At 47.9% G+C, this 26,446-nt stretch overlaps 1 protein-coding gene across 2 annotated transcripts in view; it reads right to left on the bottom strand.

The window, feature by feature from the left end:
- Positions 1-26,446, bottom strand: part of COL5A1 (collagen type V alpha 1 chain) — a 198,733-nt gene that overhangs the window by 61,082 nt on the left and 111,205 nt on the right. For both annotated transcript variants that reach the window (XM_088147231.1, XM_088147230.1), the window contains exons 16-28: positions 25,774-25,827; positions 22,439-22,492; positions 19,988-20,041; positions 18,524-18,577; positions 17,959-18,003; positions 14,581-14,634; positions 13,517-13,561; positions 11,381-11,434; positions 10,329-10,373; positions 9,307-9,360; positions 8,059-8,103; positions 5,449-5,502; positions 1,728-1,772 (exon numbers count right to left, since the gene is read on the bottom strand). In XM_088147231.1, coding sequence (XP_088003357.1) covers positions 1,728-1,772; positions 5,449-5,502; positions 8,059-8,103; positions 9,307-9,360; positions 10,329-10,373; positions 11,381-11,434; positions 13,517-13,561; positions 14,581-14,634; positions 17,959-18,003; positions 18,524-18,577; positions 19,988-20,041; positions 22,439-22,492; positions 25,774-25,827 — 657 coding nt within the window. The remainder of the gene's footprint in view (positions 1-1,727; positions 1,773-5,448; positions 5,503-8,058; positions 8,104-9,306; positions 9,361-10,328; positions 10,374-11,380; positions 11,435-13,516; positions 13,562-14,580; positions 14,635-17,958; positions 18,004-18,523; positions 18,578-19,987; positions 20,042-22,438; positions 22,493-25,773; positions 25,828-26,446) is intronic.

The following is a 26,446-nucleotide window of genomic DNA, read 5'->3' on the forward strand; positions in this document are numbered from 1 at the left end:
AGGGTTCCTTGATTACATTTTAAAGAACGTTGCTAAATAAAAAATGATTCCCCACCTAGTCCTCAAAGGGTTTGCCACGCTGAGGTGAGACAGGTAACATTTGCCCAACAGGAAGGAGGGAAAGTCATTTCCAGTGGTATCTAGATTCTACCTGAAGCAGAAGACCCTAATGGGATGAGCAATCAATGCTGGGCTGACACCTCCCCCACCCCCAAGTTTCTCTGGCCCCTGAAATAGGCTAGTCTACAGTTCTCCTTCTTTGAAGAAGACCTCAGTGTCTGCAGAGGACATTGTGTTGCAAGTCCTCAAAACCTCCCGCCCCAAATCCAGCAAAACCCCAGGGGTGTCCTTCTCTTCTTCCATCAGGAGCCAAGACTGTCAGCTGAGCTGATGAAAACACAGAGAACTTGCCAGTGCTGGCAAGAAATAATTCTCAGCAAGCCCGTTTCACACCAGCCTTTTCAGAAAGAACTCCAGGACAGCAATAATATTTCTTCCAGTCGGCAAAGGTTTAACTGCAGAGTTTCAATCGATAGTGCATCAAGTCCTAAAGCAGGCCTGTCAGGGACTAAAACGTGGATGCAGTAACCAAAGAACAACGTTGGGGCGTTTGGCAGCCCCTGGTAGCTGCTGCTCTCTGGCTCTAATTGTCAGTTTCTTGGGTGATGGACTACAAGCGCCGAGGAACACAGGGTGGGAGATTTAAGGTCGGAACAAGACCGGAATGCTACAAAGCACCTGCCCCTCTCTGGGGAGAGCGCAGCGGTACACCTGCGCTTTACAGAGAGCGCTGCTTCTCCAAATTCCCTTAAAGTCGGGTTGCAAGAGCTGCTCTGATCGCTGCCTCTGGCAGTTCGGGGCTTTTGCTGGATTGCCTGGACGGCCCCCAAGGCCTGGATTCCAAAAGGTGTAAATCAAAGGCATCTATTTATGGAACTGAGATGACAGCCTCGCAGGGCGAAGGAGATCAAAGAGCGCTTGTTTTGCAACACAACCATAACACGGGAAGAAGAACCGCACAAAAGGCCTTCGGGTTCTGCGTTAGAGGCAATTTATGTACTGATAGTTATGAGCCTCCATCACGTCTCTGTACATTTTCAACGGGAGAGAGGGTTGCCTTTTTCCAGACATTGTTTTCAGAGGATTGGGGGACTCTGTAAATAAGGGACTGGCAACTTTGTGTGATCCCTCAATATTGGGGTACAAGACCAATGAGAACACCCAGAAAGCCAGCTTCAACCTCTCTGTTCTTTAAGTTTATAGATTTGATTTTATTCTGCCCTGTTTCTGTTGGAGCCTTTTTTTAAAAAAAGGATCCTTATGCATATGCATATCCAAAAAATATGCATCTTTTTCCTAATGTATGCAAGCGGTTTTCCCATGGAGAATGCATTTTTTGTACTTTTTTTCTTTTAATAAATCCGAAACTGCATTTTGGCAACAGATGAAATTAATAGACTTCCCTACAAGGCAAATTCTAAACAACAGCAAAGCAGAGCCAGTCACGGGCCAAGGCTAACAGTTTTGCAAGATTCTGCACTTTCTCCAGATACAGAGCTACAGAGATAGGAAAGTACAGTATGCCGTGTTGAATTTCTGCCTGTCATGCAGCTGCAAACAGGCTGAACCCCACAGGGCAAATAAAGGTGGCTGGCAACCTTAAGGGGAGGCCCAGAAACCAGTGGAGGGAAAAGAAGAGAAGCTAATATGAACTGAAGCTCACTCACCTTCTCGCCCTTTGTTCCTTTCAAGCCACGGATGCCGTCAGCTCCCTTAGTAGCAAACACAACAACAAAAGGTATTAATGTCACTTGGCACATTGAGGGGGAACATGGGATAAGCTGGTAGGTTGTCTGCTGAAGGTTCAAGGATCTCAGCCGGAAAGGATGCAGCATTCACACAGACTTATCTGGAGAATGGGGAAGGGGCGGGCAGCAAGTTGTACCAACTGCAAACCCAATTAATCCATCTAGAGGGGATTCCTTTCAGCCTGAGTCAGATCCAGGCTGTGTAGTGTACCTGGCAATCACAGTTGTGTGAATTACTCTCTGGAGGGTTGATTCTCCCTTCCTACTTCTAGAGGTACTATCTAGAGAAGCCCCATTTGGGAGAGAAGCTTTGTGGGAGGGCAGAAATGGGGGCAGGGAGAGTAGAGAAGCCCTCCCTGATTTGTCTACCAGGGCACCAGAGATAAGGGCTTCCCCCTTCAGGTGTACAATGGTGGCTCTTGCTCAGATTGACCTGGGATCATGGAGGATCTGCAGGGACCCCAAAGCAAGACGGTTGGGGATCAAGTGGAAGGATGCTTGCCTGCCTGTGGCCATTAAGAGGAAACACACTTGTGCAGTGAACAATATACAATAGCTTTGTCAGGAACCAGAACAGCTGTCCTCCAAAGAAGACAGTGTCTGGTCTTCCACTGCCCAAGAGGTCAGGATTAGATGCAAAGGAGGGTCGAAGTTGGTTGAAAATCAAGAGAGAGAGTAGGAGGAGTTCGACAGAATGGACCGTCAGCTGGTCAGCTGAGATATTTCTCTTTTGTTTTGACACAGGACTACTGATCTCCCAGGAGATTGCTAGTCTTGTGTTAATATCCCCTTCCAAATATATCCCTGGTTGGTAACTGTACTTTGCTCAAGCCAATGGTCTAGTCTCTTTGCAGCCCAAGCCCAAACAGATGAAGAAGACAGTGCTCAGTGACCAGAGATGGAGGGGCTGTGCTTGTAGTGGTTCTAAAGGCCAAAGGGAGGAACATCCCTTAAAACAGTTATTGAGGTTCTTCATGCTGCAGTAGGCTGGATGTGAGAAAGAAACATTAGTTTCTCCTGTTTTGTTCCCTAACAGGCATCTTTCTTTATTGGTGTTGGCAGGGAGATGGCCTGCTGAATACCTCTCCTGGCACAATTAAGTTCTGCCTGGTGCTGGATATGAAAAAATGCTGCAGAAATGGAAACTTCTTAAAGATGTCACAGCCCTTCAAGTCTTCAGCACTACCAATAGTAAGCAAATGAGGTTCTAAGTATAAATCCAGACCTCCAGCTGGGAAGAAAATGCCTCAGCTAGTGGAGATGATCTAGAGGTTGTGATCCATCTTGAATCTTCTGGAGAAGCTGTGATCCTGTATGCCTTTTCCATCTGAGATTATCTTTATGGGGTCCCAGAGCAGGGCTATTTCCACAACAATACCAAGAACCGTAGAAATGCCCCTTCCAATTGCCAGTCATTTGCTGAGTCATTTGCTGTTGCCTGTTTCTAGTTTCTCTTGATGGCTGGCAGTGGGTCCCGAGAGCTCAAGAGCTACACTCGGAGGGAACCTGCTCTTTGTCTGCACGTGTAGCTGAACTTCTCACCAGCTGCTGTTCCTTCAGCTTTCCCAAGATCTGGAGGGGACGCAAAACTGATTGGCCCATAAAGGCAAATGATACTAATGGAGTGGGGGGGGGGGGGACTCAGCTGACTGCTGTTGCACCAAAAGGAGTAAAGGTCAAAAGGTACATTTTTAGGAAACATTTTTCAAACTGGTAGCAGATTTGATGCAAAAATTCAGCTAGGAAGGGAAGTGGACAATATCAAAGAGGATGTTTCTCCCCATTTGACGTTCTCCTTTTATTCAGCAGTTCCAAATTACCTGGCCTATTTTTTATATCTGAATTTTGTGCAGAAGATTGTTCAGATGACATGTTTTGCTGCAGCTGCCAGTTCCTCACGCCTTTCCTCTTTCTTCCTTGGCTATAAACATTACGTACATTGATAAATATTGCAAAAGGGCAACCCTGATGCAACTATCTGTGTGATCTCATTAGGAACACACTTGTAGGGATGGATTTTAAAACTCTACAAGAAAGAAAAACCTTTATTTGACTCCAAGTGGCTAAACCCGGGCGGGTTTTCCAAGGCACTTCACCAACAGCCATTTTCCCAGTCCATTCGCACTCATCAGTAAGCAAAGGAACCTTGATGCAGTCCTTAAAATGGGTTCTTGCAGTGTCATCAAGGGGGATTTTGATGGGGAGGGTGGAGAGAGAGGCAGAGAAACATAAACGATTTGAAAGCTGAGACATCCTGTCTGCCTTCCACTACCGGAATATGTTTTAGACATTCTTCCAATTAAGTCAGGATTGACCTGGAAAGGGGAACTTGTGGAACAATTAAGGAGGAGAACAGAAGGAGGGATCCATCTGGTCATTCCCAGATGCTGCTCACTGACTGAATCCTGGGGAAATGGGGAGGCCGAGGGGGCAGGGAAGGAGAGAGGAGAAGGCTTCTTGCCAGAGTTCAAGGGGGAACACCCGGCAAGCAAGTGGTGGGGCGGGAGGAGAGAAGTGAGAGGGAGAACAGCTGGAGACACACCTCACTCCCCGAACAGCCTTCCTGAGCCTTTGCAAGTTCACCCATAGCTGGGCCCCACACGGTGGGATTTTCTGTGCCAGAAGTGCTGGCAAGAAATGCTTCCAGGCAAGGACAGGAGATTGGCATCAGACACCAATGGGCAGAAGCCACTTCAACGGAGGTGCACATGGAACTCCCTTCTGAAATTAGTGCTATGCCACTTGAGCGAAGCAAATCAGTGGGTGGAAGATGGGCAGAGATGCCAAGGGGAAGGAAGTAGGTAAGGATGCTTTGAGGGGGCTTGCACCTTGTGTAAATGTAATGTTCCACTTTGCTGGGAAAGGAAAAGAGCAACTGACGTCCTAAGCAGGTTTTAACAGAAACTTAAAATGGAATAGAACATTAAGCTGATTTAATTTTCAAGACATTTTGATTTGGGAAAAATGGTTTGATTGAATTTTAGAATATGGCAAATGGTGCAGAGAGAATGGAGAAAACGTAATCCCTCTATCACCCTCCTGGTCGCTCAGTAAAGTCAAATGGCAGGAGGCTTACATCTGGCGGAAGGAAGGACATCATTAACATTTGCACAATTACATATGGATTTCCCGCTATAAGATGCTGTCCTTTGCACAGATGGCTCTAAAACTATCCAGCATCGTAACAGCTCAGCAGAATCTCCATCTTCCAAAGCAATCTGAATATTGTCTTCTCTCCTGATATGAAGCAAGAGGCGACAACCCTTATGACTTGCTTACAAGCATCCCTAAAGCATTTTCTGGTCCATGGTGGAGGCATGGATGCAGGGCTGGATGAACCACCAGACAGTCAGCAGGACTCTTTTAAAAGTACAAACCAGGTTTCCATCCAAGAGGGGGCAGAACACAGCACGCCTTTAATGGCAAAGAACGCAAACCGTCTCCAGTGACCTTGCTGGGTTCCTGGTTGTCAGGACCAGTTCTCATGAAGAGGGTGAGCCTTCAGAGTCACACCCAGGCTCGAAAAGACCGAGTGTAGGACCCAGCTAAATCTCGCAGAGGAAGACATAGGAGATTCCATTATGTCTCAGCTGTATCTCAGTGTTCAGAAGGGCCCCAAGATATGGCTCTGGTTTCTTACCTTCACTCCACGTGGACCGGGATACCCAATTGGACCCTGAGGGCCGGCTGGACCCTGTTATGAAAGGAGGAGGAGGAGGAGGAGGAGGAGGAGGAGGAGGAGGAGGAGGAGGAGGAGGAGGAGGAGGAGGAGAATTCAACCATCATGAAATGCTCTTTGAGAGAAAATACACATTTATCCCCCTCTCCCCCAGGAAATCAGAGGCTGGATTCACCCAACTTGCTCACCTCTAAATGCAGGTAAACCAACTACCAAATCTGCGTCTACACAGTTATGCCCAATCCAATACCCATATTATAAACAATGTGATGGCCTGGTTCGCGCTCCATGCTGAAACAATGGCTTGGCTGCTAAAAGCAGCTGAACGATACAACGGTTTGGGGTATAGAGCAAACGGACTCTTTGGGTAAGCTGTTGGCTTCATGTGGGTAAGATTTTAGAATCAGAAGGATAGCTACTGCTGGAGCCCTTGTATGAATGCCTTCATATATTTCATTCAGAAATATAGGAAGAACATCTGCAGCAAGAAATGCGGATGTGTTAAATTACTGCCTACCCCGACACTGTCCTCATCAGCTCCATAAATTCAAGGTAAAAGCCTGCAGGTTTTAGGAACTTCTGCAGGATCCCCATGTGATAAAGAAACCTGAAGAGAGAAGAGATCCTTTCCACCTCCTGATCAACTCTGGAAAGGCCTCAACTTCACTGTCCAGGAAGGGAATGTTCAAGTACAGACTTTGATTGGCTGAGGGGCTACGGAAAGACATGCCAAGCTTTTCTACCACTAGGAATGCCGTTCACATGGTTTGTTTTAGCAATGAACCCCACCCCCCAACTCCGTATGTGTCCTCCATGCTTCGGCTCAAAAGGGACCCATGAACTTCAGTTCCTGCTAGAAAGGCCTGTTGTGCTAATGACCAGATTTTCCAGTGGAAAACATCTGAGTTCCCTTTGGTGACCCAGCATTTATCTCTATAACCTGGGATGTTTTGCAGAAGCCATACAATCCTGATGTAATTATTTGGCAAGAGCTCTCAGCATTACTATCTTAAGGCAGAAATTAACTGCAGGAATCGAAGAGAAACCACTAGGTGTTTAATCTGCTCTTCCCCTTCTAGCCCAATAGGATGACACCAAGGACATGTTTGGTGTCGCTTGGTAGCTTCACCACTAAATCGCAAAGCTGGGCATTCCATGAATATTTTATGTTACTGTCTCTGTGAATTCTGTTCACAGCGCAGTTATTTGTCTGTGGTTTATTCCTGAAACTGAATTCCAGCTGCAGCTTGTTCAATCTGAATGGTTAAAACATAATGCATGAATCATATTTTTAATAAGAGAAGCTTCTTCTGTAAACTAGAGACAGAGAAGTTTAAATGCAATTACCAGGGTTACGTTTTCATATTTTCAACTGCATCTTTGCATCCTTTCTTAAAGAAGATGCATGCATTCTTTAAACTGAATACTGGGCCATTTCCCATGCCAATGGAAGAATCCCCGCCCCAGTGCACAAAGCAGCTCAGAAGTGAGGGTGGGGTGGTCTTCTTGAGATCTCATTTGGGTGGGGAAGAGACAGCAGCTCCCTCTTCTACTTGCACTCTACTCCTGACCCTCCCTTGCAGCTACTACTATTTTAAATATCGCACAGATTAACTGAACATACATCATTCTTGTGTGATCCTACTCATGCTTGTGAGAGATTTAAGCCTTGTGGTCCAGAGGGGTCTTCAGCCTCCTCTGAAGCCAGAACAAATTGAGGAGACGCCCTGTACAGAGTTCAGGATGACTTTCAAGGATGTGATTGGCGTAGAAGGCAGCCACCTGGGGATCCAAAGCACCTGGCCGACCCCCTGCCATTGCTAGATGACTTCCAGAGAAGCCATGCACTTTGTGATGGATGGCCCTGTTTTCAATTCTGTGAGCGCGGGCGCTTGCAAATCCTTGTCCTTGTGCAAAGCCAAGACAACAAGGACCGGATTGCCGCAAGCAGGAAGACAGCTGCGGTTTCCCCCAACCCTGACGCCTCCCAGCACAAAGTCTTGGTGAATTTAAACCTCAATCAGTTCTACCCTTCCCAACCCCCATGAAAGTCCTCTTCCTAAATTAACCAACGGGAGGGGAGAGGCAGAACCTTGTCAACAGAATTATATCAAGGCTGTGTTGTCTTTAGGCAAAGCTTTTGAGAAGATGGCTTAAAGATAGTCCTCCAGCTGGAAGAAACCAGCAACTACACCCTTCAGTGGTACTGACCCCCCACCCACCTGGTGAGGGGATGGTGTAGAGGCAAGCTTAGTGATGACCTCCAGACCAGGGTCCGAACACACCCCTTCAGGCTTAAAAGAGAGGAAGGAGGGGCCTTCCCTTCCTACCCTGGTTTGTAGTCTTTGGGTCTACTGAGGCTGGTTCCAAGCCTTTTCCCTCCACTTGCCCCTCCGGCTCACAGAAGAACCACGGGCTGTATTGCTAAGGTGTATTCCCCCACCCCAACATGCCCAGGTTGGAGGAGTTCTGATCTTGCTGCCGTTTGCATCCCAACATTCAACCCCCCTTTTCCAATGATGGCAGCATCACTCAGGTGAATGGCAGGATCACCATCTGACCGATACATACCTGGGTCCCCTTCTCACCAGGAGGCCCTTCTTTGCCAGGGTGGCCCTGTAAGTGAGGAAACCAAGAGAAGCAAATGAACTGGACTGCTTGCTCTGCCTACACTGAGCGCATTGGCCAAGCTTTCCTTCACCCTCCCAGCTGGTTGCCCTTCCAGTCTCCTGCGTGGCCTGTGGTCCTGCCTGTCCTTCACTCTCAGGGGGCTCCAGCTGATGCAGACTGCAGTCTCTGGGCTGGGAACTTATCTTGGACCTTCACAGATTTGAATGGCTTTGGCTGTCACATTCACCTGACCAGTCAAGTTGATAGAAAGTGCTCTAGCCATCAGTATGACCAGGGCCCAAGGTCCAATAATGAACAAGAACAGAGGGGGTCATTTCTGTGTTACAGGATACTTGGCTGCATCTTGGTCAAGACAGCCAGACCTCACGCTAGGCGTGGATGGGGACCACAAATCAAGCCTTGGAAATGCATCTCCCAGCAGAAAGCTTTTATAGGAAGCAGCTCTACTGGGCACTTGCCAAGGGCCATCCCTGCCAGAAGCCACTGCTGCCCCTCCCAGCCTTCCAGCTGGTGCTTCTCCCGACTGTCCATAAAGAGCAAAAGAGAAGAGATGGAGCCACAACTGCAAGTTCCTTGCGGTCTTTCTGGAGCCATTTGTGCAGGGTGGTCCAGGAGAAAGGATGCAAACGTGCCGGACCTACCATGATCTGGCCCTGCCCAGTGTGCGGGGGAAGCACCGAGTGCAAATTCCCCTTCCCAGCCCAGAAGAGCCGGAGGCCTCCCTCTCTCTCTCTGCTGCAGCCAACTAAGGCAGCAGGTCCAGACATCCTGTTAATGCAGGCAGATGCATGAGATGCACAGCTAACAGAAACTTCCTTGCAGAGGCCAAAACTGGAGAAGGGCAGGTTCCCAAGGATGTATCTTTGCATGCCGAGGATGACAGACATTCAGGTGGAAGCTGCATTTTACAGCCACCCAGCTTTCTCTGCTGAGAATGATGCTGGCAGCCATATGCACTGGCAGGGCTGGTTGGTTCACAGAATTACAAAATGTAAGAGTTGGAAGGGACCTTGGAGATCAGCTTGCACAATCCCTGCCTACGGAAGGAAGGAAGGAAGGAAGGAAGGAAGGAAGGAAGGAAGGAAGGAAGGAAGGAAGGAAGGAAGGAAGGAAGGAAGGAAGGAAGGAAGGAAGGAAGGAAGGAAGGAAGGAGGGAAGGGCTCCTGTAGTGTTCTCAGCAAAGCTTACCGGGGGACCATCTGCTCCAGGCATACCAGGAAGGCCAGGTTTTCCCAGGGGACCCTAAGGGAGAAAAAGCAGGTGGGACTCATGTCATTTCTGCAACAAACGTCTGTGATGGAAACAATACTGGTCTCACTGGTTTGTCAATGATGCTCTTAGTTTTCAGAGACCTCAGGTGCTAGGGCTTGGTCTAAGTGCTCTCTGATTCCTAGGAACATGCTTGACATTTCAGAGGTGGCTCAACTGCTATGTTTCTGCAGTCTTTCTACATCTTCTGCTGCCCCAGGACCTTGCTGTGCCTCCCATGGAGCCCATCCACACCGCAAAGGATTCTGGGCAAAGTTCCAGATTGGAGCCTGGATTGACATAATGGGCCAGCAACTCCACTGTTCCCTCCTGTGACCCAAAGAAGCATTTAGAATAAACCCATGCTCTTTATCGCATACTGCAGGAGCTGAGCTGTAAGATTGGCTCAGGTACCTTTTATGGTCAGAAAATCATTTTCTGACCGTTATTGATTTTTTCTGCAAGGATTCCCCAAAGGGCCTTTCAGTTCAACTTAAGATGGCCAATCAGGAAAGGAGAGGTTGGCCGTGTCTTCTCTGCTCTCTGCCCCCGAAACCCACCCGTGTGAGCTTCCAGAGGAAATCCAGCAGCTTCCTCAAATGACGGAGGCTCTGCCGGACCGCGTGGGCATGAGCTGCCCAGCTGAGAAGCAATCCAGATGCCTGAACTGGCCCTGCAGTTTCAGACCCTGGGCATATTTCCGGCTCCCCACCCCCGCCCCTCAGTTTTCACCTACTCTCTTTTCAGACGCTGCAAAGGTTCAAAATCTGTAATAAAGAAGCTATTCTTGAACTCTGGACTATTACTGTCCTCAGCCATCCAAAAGGAAAAGACACCCAGCCCCAGAAAAGAAAATGCATAAACAGATATTGCACACGGAAGTAGGAGCTATCCAAAAACACGCCAGCCCATTCCAAAGAGTAGTGGCAGCTACAGGGCAGGGGTGCCTGCAGTCCACTTACTTTATCTCCTGGGGCTCCAATTGGACCTTGAGGACCAGGAAGACCCTAGAAAGAGAAGGAGGGGTGAAGCAAAGAGAGGCACCCAGGTGAACCATCCTTCCCTCACACCAACCCAACCCAGCCCAGGTGACGGCTTCCAGTCTGCGAGTGCCAAGGCTTAAACCGGGGTTTGCTCCATGCGAAATGAGTGGAATGTTGGACAACCCCATTTTGCCCAATTCTAATCTTGGCCCCAATCATTGGGTTGGTTTTCAGCCGAAAAAGGATTCAAGTGACCCACAGCCGGAGAACCCTGATATCTGAAAAAAGTCTGACCTCCTTTCCATTGCATTGTAAAGCTGTGAGAAAAGACTCAGAAAGCCCCCACCCAAATGTACTAGACATATACAGTAGTTCGCTTGCTGGAACTCTTGCAACTCTCCTAGATTCTTTGTAATGAAGCTTGCAAATGAGGACTCCGTGAGACTCATGCTTGGAGGAAAATAATTTTTTTTAAAAAAGCTCTTCTGGGTTTTCCCCAGCTTGGTCTTCCAGAGTGCTGACACCACCACACCAAGTCTTTGCCATGCTGGGTTGGAAGCCGAGCACCTCTGGAAGGCACCGAACTGGGGAGGACTGCATTGCTGCCAGGTTCACATCTCCTTTTGGTTGGGAACCCCCCATCGCTCAATCTGACCTATCTAGGCGGCTGCTGCGGAGTTAACATAGGAAAAATATTTTGTAGATTGAGGTCTCTTCCATGTTGGAAGAACAGTTTAGGACATATACAAGAAGCTGCCATCTTGGACTCGGACCCTTAGCCCCTCAGTACGGTTTGGCAGTGCCTTTCCAGGTCTTTAGGTAGGAGTTTTCCCACCTCACCTGGAAGTGGTAGGAACTGCATTTGCTGCATCCCTCAGAGTCTTAAATTAATGGACTGACCAACATTAGGCACATCGCAAGCCCTTTATCTTTCATACTCTAACCCCACAGCAAAAGGGGTGATCGGTCCACAGTGTCACCTAAGGGACCCAGAGGCTCCCTTTTCCGTGGCTCAGAGAGCATCTTCTCACCTGAGCGCCTGGACTTCCCTGTTGACCTGGTGGTCCAGGCTCACCTTGAGGACCCTGGAAAAGAAAAGATGAAAAGCCTCCTTCAGCACGGGCTGCACTGACCTCGCTTCAGGGAAACTAAAGGAGGAACTCAGTGGAGACAATGGCTGTCCAGGAGTGTTAAAACCGGTTAGACTTTATATCAATAATGCTGTATAAAGAACAAGGACACTTTGCTACTAACGCTATTTACAAAAGCTCTCACATGTTAATGAAAACCATGCTAAAACATTCCATGAACTGTCATTTTTGGGGGTGCTAATAATTCTTGTTAGGACTGAAAAACATCAAAAAGCATTGAAGTTTCATATTAGGTATCCTGCAGCACAAGCAGCAGCTGGAATACCCACACTTGTTCCAGTAGTGTTTACCTTTTTTTTTAGTAAGAAGATGAAATATCTGCCTACAAACATATTAGATACGTACTGGGAACTGTAGACAGAGTGCTGGTAAACCCTGAACATGTTTTTAAGTGGGAACGGGTGGGCTACCTTTTTATTCACCTCCTCTGAGACTTTCCAAGACGAGGCTCCTTCCTTCCTTGCCAGTACCACCAAGCCCATCAACCTGGGCTCACCTTGGGCTTAGCACTTGGAAGCAGACTCCTCCCTGAGGCTGCTTCTGACACGGCCCTGAGTTCAGAAACTGAACAGCTGCGCAACGCACCCACAAGCACCAGCACAGGGGAATCGATGGTCAACCCCCTAACCCTAACCCTTTCCCCTTTATTCTCTTGACTCTGGGCACAGAAACTTGTCTCTCTTCACGCACAGGCCTTTCCTCCTTGGAGGAAGGACACAACCCTTCTCATAAGCGAAGGGCGGGGGGTGGAAGTGGGCTTCTGCTCTTCTTTTAGGGGTTGAGATGTAGGGGACACAAAACTAGCACAAAAAGAAGATTCAGAAAGGTCTGGACAGGCTTCAGCACTGAGCTGAAATGAACAGCATGGAACTTAACAGGGCGAAAATGCCACGTCCTGTACCTGGGTAGAAAAACTAAAAAGCCTATGGACAGGATTGGAGACCTGGCAGTGGACGTGAAAGGGGACTGGGACATGTGAAACATGCGCCAGAAGAGGGAGGCGACTTCTTAAAGACACGTGCTATCTTGGGGGGCATACAAGAACTAATTGCTCCCTCTATTCTGCCCCTGGGGTCCTGGGTCTAGCTCGGGATGCTGCAGATCAAAAAGGTCTCCAACAGAAGGGCTAACAAGATGACGAAGAAGAGCTCAGGTATCGGGGTACGTCCAGCTTGCCGAAGAGAAGGTAGAAGGGAGCTAGGAAAGCAACTTTCAGTTACCTAAAGGAGTGGACTTAGACAGCAGGACCAGCCTCCTTCTCTCTCCTTTTGGTTTGTTCGTTTTTTGCTTCTATCACCCTCACAATTCTTTTATATGTAAAATATACAATTATATATGCCTTTCAATCACCCTCACAATCTTACAAACTCACCTTGGACAGCACTTATGGTTATATGGGGTGGAAAGTCTGCTTTTAGAATCATAGAATCATAGGGTTGAAGAGGATCTGGGAGGTCTTCTAGCCCACCCCCTGCCCAGGGCAGGAATCCTCAAGCCCCCAACCTTTCTTTGAGAGCCCCCACCGAAAACCAGGCTGGGTCACTGCTTAAGAGCCCTCCCGGTCTGGACTCCCTCTGCAAGGCTTCCACCCCGCTGGTTCTTGTCCTCCCCTCGGGCACTGTGGAGAATAACCCACCCCGCCTGTCCCGGGACTGCCCTTCAAGGACCAGAAGACCGCTCTCTCGAGCTTGTTTCCGCCTCTTCTGCTTCTTGAGTCGAATAAGCTGTGTGTGCCACTAATTATGTGCCCAAGTGCCCCATGATACCCACACAGAGACATACAGCCTCTGATGCAGGAATATTTTGATGACCACTGATTACTCCAGTGATTTCTTTATTCAAAATAATGCAACATGCAATCAGTGGGAAATCAATTTAAAACATAAAATTAATTAGCACCATCTACTTTAGGAAAGCAACACCCACCAGCTTTGAGATGAAGGCCATCTGAAAAGTAATTAGTGAATTTCATTCATGCAGCACAAACAAGCACCCGCATGGCAGGTGGAGACTTACCACGTTCCCCTTAGGGCCAGTCTGTCCATCCATCCCAGCAATGCCCTGGGGGAAGGTTAAAAAAGGCAGGCAGAGACACAACATAAGCCATGATGAGCATGAAGGAAAGCCACATCCCAGTCCTAAATCCAGCTCTCTAACCCTGGATCCCCAAATTGCAGTCTGCCAGGAAAATTCTGGAAGGAGTCAAGGCTGAGCAACTATCGGCTGCACCACACAGAAGTCATTCACCAGGCAGCCCCCAGATGCCCCCTCCCCGTTCCGTATCATGTGCTGAAGCATGGCAGCAAAACAGAGATTTTCAAGAGGATAAATGCTGACATCTTTTAAAAAATAAAAGAAAGAGCTGTTTTGCTTCCTCTCTCATGCAAAATGAAAACAAGTGTGGCCCTCACCACCATGTCTTGGCGGGTGAAAAAAGGAAGAAAAACAGTGCTCATCCCGGCCCCAAAGTTGCTGGCCTAAAGTTTTCTTGCAAAAATCCTCTGCCGGGAGGAAACCTGACCTAACCCTCCCTTCCCCCCCCTCCCCCCCCCCAGTTAGCTTTTCCATCCATTCCTCCCATTTCTAGAGCGCTCAGACTTCCTCCGCTGCAGACCATGGTCCCTTGAGCCTGGCTTCCTCCTGCTCCCTGGGAAGGGCATTTCGGATCACAGCCCATCTGCCCTGAGAACTGGGCCCAGGGCTTCTGCAGGCACAAAAGGTTCCCGCTTGCCTTCTCCACAGGTCCGGGGGCAAGGAGGCCAGGTCAGCACCAGCTGCTGTAGCAAGGAAACCCGGCCTGGCCTGGGGGGAGGAGGGAGGAATCAACAGGGGAAGGGCGCCTGACAGCATTGTTCCCAAGATGGGTGAAGGCTCAGAAACCTGTTTGCGATTGGCATTTGCATGGACACGTCAATGGATGGAAAAATATTTCCATGCAAAATAATGAAAGCAACCCAAGTGAAAAGTGTGTTTCTTGCACACTTGCAAAGATGCAAGAAAGTGCCCTTGAGAGACGGGAGGCGTCCTGGGTGACTGAGAAGCAGTCCCAGCTCCCTGCCAAAATACCTCTCGCTACTCACCGGAGGTCCTGGTGGCCCTGGAGGTCCCTTTGGTCCAAGCAAACCACGGGGACCCTGTAAGAAGAAACAGATTTAATTCAAAGATGCCCATTGGAAGTAGAGAAGATTCAGCTTGTGTTGCACTGGGATCTGGCACCCGAGAAGACACAGTCCTGTGTGACCACTGGCTGTGACAGAAGGACCCAGCAGGAAGACAGAAGGTGGCAGGAACCCCCCATTACAGGGAGGTCCATTCCTGCTTTCTGAGTAAGGCCCTTTGACAGAGCTCCCGGGCTCTGAGTGGGCTCTTGCCACTCATTCCAGCAAGAATCTAATTTGAGCGATGAAAGGCCAACTTTCTGGTCTCCCTTGCTAAGGCCAGCCTGACTTCTTAGAAATCCTCAGGACCTGCAAGGCCAGTAGACAGACGGGCTTAAGCAGACTCACACCAGTCTCTTTGGCCCTCAGGTGAGAGAACAGTTGGCTGCCTTTCCATTACCTGAAAGGATGCAACCAACTGTTTCACAGACCCAGCAAAATTAGGTCCACCATCAGCTGAAAAATACAGAAATAAAACACTGACAGTTTTTGGCAACCAGCAGAGAGAGGTCCATTCAGTGTTCTGAATAATGCATACAAGTGGACAAAAATAAACCTTGACAACAAAGGGCCATGATTTGAACCTATTGCCTGAAGCTACAAAGCACGAAGGCCTTCTACAGGGCTGATACCCCAAGTGAAAAGATCCCATTCCTAGTATATATTATTTGTTCCTTCACTGGTGTAGAAAGATCTTTGGTGACAATAGATTGGGCAGCTTCTTCTAGTGGTCGGAAGCCTTCTGAAACCCACTGATGTGAGAGTATCTCCTGGGTCACTGAACTTCCACCATGCCAACTTCAACTTTCTTAGAAAAAGCTCTTGCTGACCCATCCAGGAAGTGGGTGGAATTGGTGCCAATTGGCTCTCAGTGGCATAAGCAGGATTAACCAGTTTGAAGGATCTGCCCCATCAAACAGCCTCCAGAGGTCCTCTGCCCAGCTGTTCAGTTCAAGGGGCTTCATCATCTCTAACAGAGGAGAATCTCTGTAGCTCAGAGTTAACTGTGGAGTCCTTGGGGCTCTCTGAGCTTGGCTGTTTGCTTGCAGATATTTCATTACTCAACTGGGTAGTATCATCAATACATTGATGATGTTACCCAGTCAGGTAATGAAACGTCTCCAAGCAACCAACCAAGCTCAGAGAGCCCCAAGGACTTCATCATCTCTGGCAAGAATGTCAGATGCACCTGCCAAGTCCAAGATGCAGCAAGATCCCTGGGGAAACTGCCAGAACTGGATGAAAGTGCTGCTCTCTTAACCTGGAGAGTGGCGGCTTCTGTAGCCAATCTGCAGACTCCCTTCTACCTGTCAGTCAGAGCAGCTGCTGTGATACAACTGGCCTGTTCTGCCAAAGGCAAATTTTGCATTGTAAGTTCCCAGAGCACAAATGCTGGGAAAGCAGAGCAAAGACAAGAATAAGAACGTTTGTACTTCCAGGAGGTTCTGAGTCTTGTACACAGAGCACCCCAAAGTGACATTCAACTTTGTGCCACAGAGGGGTCCTAACTCTCTGACTGTGTTAATTCACGCACATCCACACACAGGTGTGCGCACACACACACATTCCCATCTTCAGGTCATACGCTCTGCTCAAATGTCAAATTCTGGCTGAGTGCCCACCACCAACTACCCAAACCCATTTTGGTTTCATCCACATGGCATATCTGAGTGTCTGGAGCTGGAAGAGTGGCAAATTCAGAAGCGCAAAAGGGTGGTGAGCAAATCTGGCTGCAGCCAGGCCAAGATTACCCTGTTCCTCCTGTCCCCATCCCTCCATTTCTCTCTCCATCTGTTAGCAAGAGTCTCTGTCATCCTCTAAAAGCAAAAGTAATTTCAGGTTGCACCTGGCTGTTTCAGAGCAATCAACTGCTCTGAATTCATTGTTTAGAAACATGATGGAAAAATAGGAAGGCTGATGCTAACTGGAGGGATTTGAACAAGACAAGTCAATGCTCTTCCCTGCAAATTCCTAACTATTTTGACAAAAGTTGCCGGACTTACAGGTTTGTTATTACAAGAGTAGCCTTTATTTCCATATTGTCAAATTCTCTTAAGAGCTAAGAAGAAATTGGAGTCTGTATATGGCGGCATCCATGGGAGTAGGGGAGGGGATGTAACGCCAACCTGTCAAGAACCTCTGAAGCCCCATGGACAGACGGTCTGAGTGGTGCTCTTAGACGAGCCCAGGCTGTGAGTCACTAACAGGTTCAAGTACTCTCTTTCTCAGGGTCCATCCGCCGCTTAGTAACACATGGACTGTACTGTCCTTACAGTGCTCAATTCCTCCTTTCTTACGCTGAACCCCTCCAGGTATTTGGGCCACAACTTCCATCAGCCAAGACGGCAGAAGGAGGCTGGTTGACACAGCTGACCTAAAGGAAAGGGCTTTAAACGTTTCCCAGCCTTATACAAATGTCAGCATTATTATGTGGGAAAGCACGAAGAAGCTCTGTTTCCAAATTCCAAAGGTAGACTTTCCCTTCTTGCCTTTGTGGATCAATTTCCCTGCCAACATACGCAGCTTAGCTTTTAGATGGAGAGTTTGCAACCAGCCCAATAAATAAAGTCTCCTTTGAGTCAAACCTGACCTCTGGTGACACCTCTGTGCCATTCTCTTGGCCACGAGAGAGAAGAGGCTTGCCTTAGCCTTCCTCAAAGGCATTTTTCCACTTCTCTTCTGTCTACAGCCCTGAGGTTTCTGGTGGCCTCCCATCCAAGCACTGACACCAATCAAGGTTCGCCAGGGACTGTCCCTGCTATGACAATCTTCCAATGCTGGAACCCCAAGCATCCCAGCCCCCTCTGGGAGGTGGTCGTCTGAATGAAGGCATCTGGAGTATAGAGCAGCCCCCTGCCCCCCGGTTGCCCCATGAAGACAAGGAGGCATTTTAGAGTAACTGACTTGCAGCTCTGGCAGCATCATGATTTTCAGCTTTCCCAGATTTTGAATCTGCACCTTAAAATGTACGTCTTAAAATCTGGAACGGGGAGAACATCCATTCTGGTCATGTTCTAGGCTCCGAGAGACCAAAGTCCTACATTCACCTTCAGTGAAAGATCTCAGGAGAGTCTGTGCCACGAGCAGTTGAATAAACGGCATTGTGCCAGTCGTTTCTACACATTATCTCTGGAATCCCTGTAGGGACCTCTGGCAGCCTCAGTTGGTTCACAAGCACACTCCCAGTCTCCATCATTCTGGCTCTTGGAAGCGTGCATTAAATTCCTCCCAAACATTGCTTGGGAAGAAACCCCCAACTGTTCAAAGGAAAGGGGCTGCCTCCGTTTCCCCAAAACTTACAGGTTCGCCGGGGAGACCTCTAGGTCCAACTTCTCCGTCGTCACCCTGTTTGGCAGTAGAAAGGTGGAAAGAAAAGGGAGGGTAAGCGCTAGATTATAAACATGCCTGTCTTGGCTGAACAATACTAGGACACGTCAAGCCACTCGGGGAGTGATGGCACGGCAGCCGTGCATCGGGACAGCTTCATGCACCCAGAGAGGAATACTGGAGACTCAAAAAGCTGAAAGCAAGGCCATCATAAGTGATGGCACCACTGATCCAGTTGAAGTTGCTTAAACAAAAGGTGAATATCAGGTGACTAAATTTGACCCAGGGAGGTCAATCAAGAATGGATCAAGTCACCAGCTGAAGAATTTACAAGAAAAAAATCATTCCCTACAGCTTCCCATCACTCCGAAGATCCTTACTTTCCCTCTGAAGACATAACTTTGTGTACATGTAACTGGTGGTGATAACTGATTTACAATGGCTTTGTTCCCACATATAAGTTCAGTGAGTGATAAACAGACCCACATGAACAGCCCCAAATTTCTTTATGTTCAAAAGAATGTTTGACATAACTCACCCTTTCCCCATCTTCACCTGGGGCTCCTGGAGGACCTGAGGGACCAGGATCACCCTAAAGAGAAAAAACAGCAGCATCAGCCACGTTTTTGATGACCCCCCCAGCAAAAGAAATCCTAGAGTCAAAGGCTGAGAGAACTGCCAGGCATATTCTTCCATAACTGCTGTTGGAGAAGACAGCAAAGCTCTTCACAGATGAGTTCGATATCTCTCCTGTTTCTTTAGATATTTAGATATTTGGAAGTCATTGTGTACTGTATACCCTTCTCAAGGTTGCACTGGGTATGTGTGTAAAGGGCAAGAAAAAACCCTCCACCCGAGAGGTCAGGCCCCGGGTCAGGCCACTTGGGCTCCTCGAGCAGCTCTGGACTACAACTCTGGCCTTCCCTTGTCACTGGCCGCTTTGGCTGGGGCAGGTTGACATGGAAGTCAAAACTCTTGCAAGACACCAAGCTGCTTACTCCTGCACAGGCAGCTTGGACACAGAGAATCCAAAATGAAGTAAAATAAAAGTAGTAATACTGTTAGGAGTGAGGAAAGCAGGGATCCAAAAGGAAGGCAGGGCAGGGGAACCCAAGGCTGCCAAATGCAAATGTGAAGACTTTTGAGGTACCAGCAGGAAAGAAAAGAAGAAAAATTTATATGGGGTCCCAGGTGACCAGTTTTACTGTGGAGCAATACAGAGCGGCCCAAGCTATTAGCTACTGGAGGTCTTCAGAGAGAACTATGGTCGGGGGCCCAAGATCCAGCGCCCTCCTGAGAGGTTTTGTGCCTGGAACCCAGCTGTCCTGGTGGCCCAGGATGGTTAAAAAACACCGGGAATGGTTTGTAAGACTATTATCTGCAAATGAGTTACAGTTTTCTCAGGTTGGCCTGGATGTGTCATTGTTAAAGTTTTCAAGCAGCGTTTGGGGAAAACCTCAGCAGCTTTCTCAGTGTTCCTGGACGAGAACATTATTAAAATCTTCCACTGGAATGCACAGCTGCACCAGGCGATTTCAGGATGGATCCTGGACATTCATTTCCCCCACGAGGTCTGCCTCTAAAGTTTTAAACCCCCAAATCTTTTATAGCACACAAAGATTCTGTGGCAATTTCTGAACATTGAAAAAAAAATGTGGCATTTGATAATAAAACAACCCTGGCCTTAAATGCTCCCTCCCTCCCTTTCCTTGTTATTTTATTACTTGAAAACTGTCATGGATGACTCTCCCACTCCATAACTGAAGCAGAGAAAAGTTGTTGGCCAAGTCACAAATGACAGACCCTGCCACACATGGCCCGCAGACCCTTCCAGGGAAAGACGCTAGTAAAGACGAGAACATCCTCGTCCTCTTCAGTCAGCTCTGAGAAGTAGGCTGTTCAAAATAAAGTGGCTTGCAGCAATAAAAGCCAACCAGAGACCATCTTCTCCTTAGCAACCTGTGGAAAGCAGAACAACGCAAAAATGCATGCAGTGACTTACCCTGTGCCCCTTTTCCCCAGGCAACCCAGCCAGGCCATCAAAACCTCGGTCACCCTGCAAGGAAGGTCAGAGGGAGAGTGACTTCCAGTCCCAAATGGTCCCTTGAGCAAGCATCCTGCCCTCGGCCCCTGACCCAACCTCAGAAGAGGAGGCAGATCATGACCAAGCTCTCAGCAGGCCCAAGGAAGGGCAGGCCCAAGCACCAGTGGAGAGGCAGGATCAGTCCTCACTGCCCTGACTGCCCCAAAGATCCAACCCCGAACTGGAGCCCCAACCATCAGCCTGTGGGAACAACCCCAACTCCAAGCAGGATTTGAGAAGGTGGACAGACAGAGGAATGTGTGATTGTGTATAAAAGTGCCTCGTCTGCTTTTTGGTCTACTTAGTAGAAGGTAACTGCCTCAAGCAGCCTAAGCCTGGGAATCAGGGCCAACTGGTGTCATATCTATTCAGGCAGATGCTGACAACTTCCTATATTTCAGGACCTAACATGCATGGTCAGTCTTCAGTTGTGAAAGCCTCCTTGGGAACTCCAACCCTGGCCTGGTAGTGGCTCTGCTCCCTGCTCTGCCCTGACAGAGGGCAAACCTCTTCCCATGCCTTCCTCTAGCTAAGCTAACAGTGCAAATGCTTGGACTGTTTGCACCAAATGCTCCCACCTGTGTTGCCTCAGAGGGCAAGATTATTTGAACTGCCTGAGACAAGCACGGAGCGCACACAACACGGAGGGAGCACAAAGAAATGAGGTAGGGAGGTAGGGAGGTAGGGGGGGAGGGAAGGAAGGAAGGAAGGAAGGAAGGAAGGAAGGAAGGAAGGAAGGAAGGAAGGAAGGAAGGAAGGAAGGAAGGAAGGAAGGAAGGAAGGAAGGAAGGAAGGAAGGAAGGAGTGGTATGGGGCAGTGCTGGCTAAAGAAGGCCTGAAGGCAGGGCCCTTGGAAGGACTTGAAAACACCCCTCCATTCACCTGCAGTAATAGGTCTCCTTTCTCCCTCCAGACCCCATTTTATGCCAAGTTCACTGTTTCAGGCATTTGTACTCTGGCTTGTAACAGGATAAAAATATCAGTGCAACCTTTTTCAGGCCAATTTGGCATTTGAGAGTCTTGCTAAGGGCAAGGAGGTAAGCCAGAACAAAGAATTGGGCAAAAACTCAATTTGGTTTTGTTTAATCTCACTAAAATCTAAATAAATAGGATGACTTCCCAAATAATCACATTAAAAATGGCAATTCAGCAGAAATTTTTGGAAGGGCTTGGGGGTCACAGGAGGCCCCGAGGCCTCAAGTTGCAGGCAGGGTAGGGCAGTGTCTAATTTTAGGTGCCTGGGAGTTGCTGGAGAAGCCCACCTCCCCTGACTCTTCCTGTTAGGGTGGGACTTGCTTCCCGTCACGGGACAGGTGCCAAAGTACTAGGCAGCCTTCCACTTCTGCTCCCACCCACCCACCTTGACAGGGAAGCAGAAATCAGAATATCTATGGATGTGAAGGAGGAAGAGGGCAGGTGCTTCAGATGGTTTGCATCTACCTTACTGGCCATGTTGTTTGTTACGCAGCTGTTTATTTTAAAAACTTGTAAAAATCCTCACTGCCTTTTGTTCACAACCTTTTCTAAAATACAAGAGCTTCTGTATGTAACTTCCACTAACAGATGCATTTGCCTATTTTTAAACTTTATCTTCCTTAATGTCATTCTTATTTGTGTAAATTCACCAAGCAGAATTTCAACATATGTTTCTCCAAATCCCAGTGCTTTTTTCAGAACGCTGCTCCCCTCTGCTCTGACAGAGCATTGCTGGGGTTTAGTAACCTTCTCCAACCCCCACCACTCTCTCCACGTGCCACAGAAGTCCCTCGGTGCTCCCCATAGGAAGGGGGGGGGCTGAAAGAATGAATTGCCTGGACCTTTCTGAACGCAGTTTAAACTGTCCTTGCAGGATCTACGAGGAGAAAGCTGATGGATGGTGATTCTCTTGAGTCCAGGAGTATCCTTGCACATCCTCATATGTTGGAATTAGTTCTCGCCTCTGTAGCTATAAATTATTCTCCTATCACCTCTCCCCTTCTTTCTCCTGGAAGCTCATGCTTTGGAGACCAGGGAGACTCAGAGAAGAAACAAGTGATTTGCAGTCCTCCTCCTCTTTAACAATTCCCTCCCCACATCTATTTCCACGTTAAGTACCTACATAATCAACCACTTAAACCTTCTAATATATGACTTCCAGGCAAACGTCCCTGCATTCAAATTCAGCATTGCTGCTTGTCTCTTTTGATGAAAGCTGAGTGAGTGCCATAGAAAGAAGGAGGAAATGTAGGTAGTTCTTTAAATTAAGAGGTGGCTAATTTTCTACCACTCAGCATGTAATTCCTCCCTGGATGCTGCAGGTTTCCTGGAAAGAACATTTGGAATGGTGAAAGGATGGCGTGAACAAGAAATGGAACTGTCTGGCCTGATTACCTTTGGTCCTGTTTGGCCTGGCATCCCTCGAGCACCATCGCTGCCAGCCCGTCCCTAAAAGGAGAGGAGAAAAAGGAAATTAAATTGCCAGACCAGATCAGGGTGGAACAAAGTTTGTTCTTGAGCTGAGGCTAGGTCATAGGGCAGACCACCCCCTCCACTACCTGCCCCCTTCCTGCTTCTCCTCTACATTTTTCACAATTCATCTGGCTGCCCGTGCTTGGAATCAGAAGAGTGGGCTGGATGGACCTTGGCTTTGTTCTTGTGCTTGCAAGAGCTGACTCACCTTAAGCCATTGTCGCATGCAATCCCTGCTAGGGCCAGAACCTGCTACCAGTTGAAGAAATTCTGCAATGACTCAGTAGTCGGTAGACCAGACTAGGAAACCAAAGTCATGCACGCTAATACTACTTTTCTTGTAAGGTTACAGTAACAGAATCTTGCAAGTCTGAATGGGCTTCCCCCATCCCTCCCTTTATCTTTGTGAGAACTAGGGAGGGTCTTGTCTGAGACGCTTCCTCGGATTACATTTCTGTCCTGGACTCAGATTTCTTTTATCTGACCATTGTCTTGGTAGCAGCTCTTCTGTCTATTCCTCAGAGTTATTCCTACTGTAGCTTATCCAGTTCCCTGGTCACTTAGTGGCTTCTAAACCTCACCACTTGGCATTCAGAAGACCAAGGAGAATATGTTTCTGGAAAGTTACCTCCAGGGCTGCAAAATCTCTTTTGCATTTTTCCATTTGGGGGCTTTCCATGAGCATTGCAGATATCAGAGGATGTGAATTCTTGCAGACCTGTCTGTCTCCTTCCTCCCAGAGCTAGTGGAACTAGTGCAGCTCACACAGCAGTGATGTAACTCAGATGATCTGTGGGGCACCCAAATCTGCATGTGCCACTGCATTCTGGGCCAGTTGTAGCTTCTGGATGGTCTTCAAGGACAGCCCCATCTAGAGTGCATTGCAGTAATCCAAATGGGAAGTGACTAAGGCATGAGTGACCATGAGTAAGGCCTCCCAGTCCAGGAATGGGCACAATTGGCACACAAGGTGAATTTGTGCAAATCAGCTCCCCTTATCTTAAAGATACGGTTATGGATGTATTCCATGAATGCTTCTAGCTAGAAATATGCCCCTCCCTAATAACTGGCTTTATTATTCTGATCTTATTGTTTAGATGTTCTTTTTAATGTTCAACCAAAATTAGTCCCCACTTAATCCCATTAAATCTTTGCCATTCTCTAGGAGACATCATTTTAGATGGGTAAAGAGTGCTTTACCCAGCCTACCCTAGCTTTGCCAACATTTTCTGCAACTTAATTGATCTGTTGGGTGAGGATCTGTTTCAGCTTGACTGCTATGTTGAGATTCAGAGTGATAGCCATGTTAAACTCTTGCCATGAAAACAACACAGGATCTCTCAGCACTTTAAGACAAATAATCTGGTTACTGTGTGCTTCCATTAGCCACAATCCATCAGCTCATAGGCTGAGAGGATGGACATAACATCTATCCTCCATTGAGGATGGAGAGGAGTGGCAGTGCTGAAAGACAGGCAGAAATGTCTCTATCCTCACTTCCCACCTTCCTCTTCACCATTCGCCCTTTCTTCCTCCTAACAGCTCTGAGTATACATGATATTACATCTGATTAAACGCTTGTGATCTGCAAAAACGCATGCAGTATTTCATCTACTCATCATTAAGATGTCACAAGACTCCTTGTTCTTTATGGCAACTCATACAAAAGCAAGTTCTTGAATTAGGGAATGGTCTTGCAGGATTGACCCAACACTGACACTTTGAAGAATAGCTGAAAACTTGCCTGCCTTCCTTTGCAGATGCAAGGAGGAAAGGCAAGGTGAGTCTATTATCTTAAAATAAGATATTTTGAGAGGCAGACATTAAAAAGCATATGGAGCACTTCTCTCAAGAGATCATGATGAGATGCAGAGGGGTTCAGTTGAGATCAAAGATGTGCTAAATGGCTTCTTAATATTTCAATTAAACAGGCAAAGGCTGGCTGTTAACTTGAATAAACCTGACTCCAAACTGCTACTATTGTTCTTGCACGCTTCCTTGAAACATGTGACCTCCCCTTCCACTCTCTCTGTTTTTCTCATGTGCTGCTGTACAAGAATAAACCAGAGAGGACGAAGTGATACAGCCACAGAGGTTGGACCTCCCCCAGTCTGAAAAACATTCAAAGCAAACACAGAATTCCTTGTCAAGAGAGACCAAAACTGAGTCCAGGGCAAGAGGACTGGATGTACCCAGCAAGGTTTCACCATTCCTGAAGCTGTTGTGAGATTCCCCCTGAAAGTAGTATTTCTCGTTGTTCAGTTGCTTTCAAGTGACTACTTGTCACAACAGTTGCTCACAAGTGACTACCTCATGATCCAATGGACATCAATTCTCGGGGATTGTCTGTTCATAATTGAAGTTCTCATAAGCGCCTGCTTATATCGTCAGTGATAGGACCTACCCACTTTGTCTTCTGTCAGCCTCTTTTTCAGTTGCCTTCAGTTTTTCCAAGCATCAAGCCTTCTCGAATGGCTCTTCTCTTCACATGGTGTATCCCAAACATTAGCTTGGGTATTAGCACTTCCAGTGAGCAGTCTGGCATCAGAATTTCTTTTGTTCAGCCTTTCTGATGGTCCGGCTTTCACAGCCAAGTGCTACAGCTGGGAAAACCATGGCCTTGACAACGGGCACTTTGGTGGCAGTGTGATATCCCTGCACTTCAGTGTTTCATCTCGATTTGCCACAGCCTTTCTCCCCAGTAGCAGATGCTTCTTTCTTTCACGGCGACAGTCACCGTCCCTGTCCATTTTTGTGCCTGGGAAGATAACCTTGATTGCTGCTTCAGCTTCTTCTCCACTCACGTACACTGGGGGTTGGCAACTCCTGTTGACATAATCCCTGGGATTTGCCTAATATCAACCTGCTTTTGCACTTCCTTCTTTCATCTTCAGTAAGAGATTCCTGAATCTTCCCTGCTCCCAGCCAACAAGGCGGTATCATCCGCATATCCGAGGTGGTTGATATTTAAGTTCATCCCTAAGATGCTGCCATTCAGGCAGAATTGTGAGGAAAGCAGCTGCAGGATTGTGAAGGAGCTTTGAAGCAAATTTGAATGCACACACTAAAGGAAGTGGTTCCTTTGGGGCTCCTGCCAAACAGGCCTCTGTGCTGCTTCTCACTCTGCCAGTGACTCGCATGGGTGACCCTGCCAGGGCTCTTTATGAGGATCTGCACAGAACATTATTGTAGGGTCACCCTGGTTTTGAGATGCCAGGACTGTCCAGGCCTAGCCAAGATTTCCAGAGTTTACTTACCCGGCGTCCTGGTTTCCCTGATGGACCCGGAGGGCCTTGTACCCCTCGTGGACCCTGGAACAAATTGAATCAATTGAAAATCAGAACCTGGCTTTTTTCTTTTCCAAGGGAGTGCTGGGGGGGAGGCCTAAGTTTTGACGCGTTGTTACTAAGTGCATCGACAGCACAAGAACGGTTGAGAGGGCTTGATGTGATCCTGTTGCAACTCCCCAGAACAATTACTCTGGGAGACTGCAAAATTCAAGAGTCTCAAGAAAGTTAATACGCAACCATCAGGGCTGTGCCAAAAAATTCTCCAATCTGACAAAAGAAAAATTGTTTTCAAAATGTCTCTTAAAGAAGAGGAGAATCTCAGCGACATTCCCTTGAGTGCAGTGAAGTGTTTTTGGACTGACGTAGCAACAAGATGGCCTAAGGGTGCAAATGTCCCATCTTGCCTTGCCCCATTTCCAGCCTCTCTGGCTTCCATTAAGTCCCAAGAGAAGTCCCCAACTCCCCCCCCCCCGGGACTCCTTCAGAGCAGGAAAGGCGGGCAGCCAATTTAGTGCACCATTTTACCAGTGCACAGGGACAGCCCAGTGCTCAACCGCAAAACCCTGCACAAAAATATCAACGCCAAACTTAGACGTTGCTTTTCGCTCTCTTTGGGAAATATGCCTGAAGCACAGTTCCC

The sequence above is a fragment of the Python bivittatus genome, unplaced genomic scaffold (genome assembly GCF_059951505.1).
Source record: "Python bivittatus isolate LINGU-HERP-01145 unplaced genomic scaffold, Pbiv_v1 ctg000160_np1212, whole genome shotgun sequence".
NCBI classification, from domain to species: Eukaryota; Metazoa; Chordata; class Lepidosauria; order Squamata; family Pythonidae; genus Python; species Python bivittatus.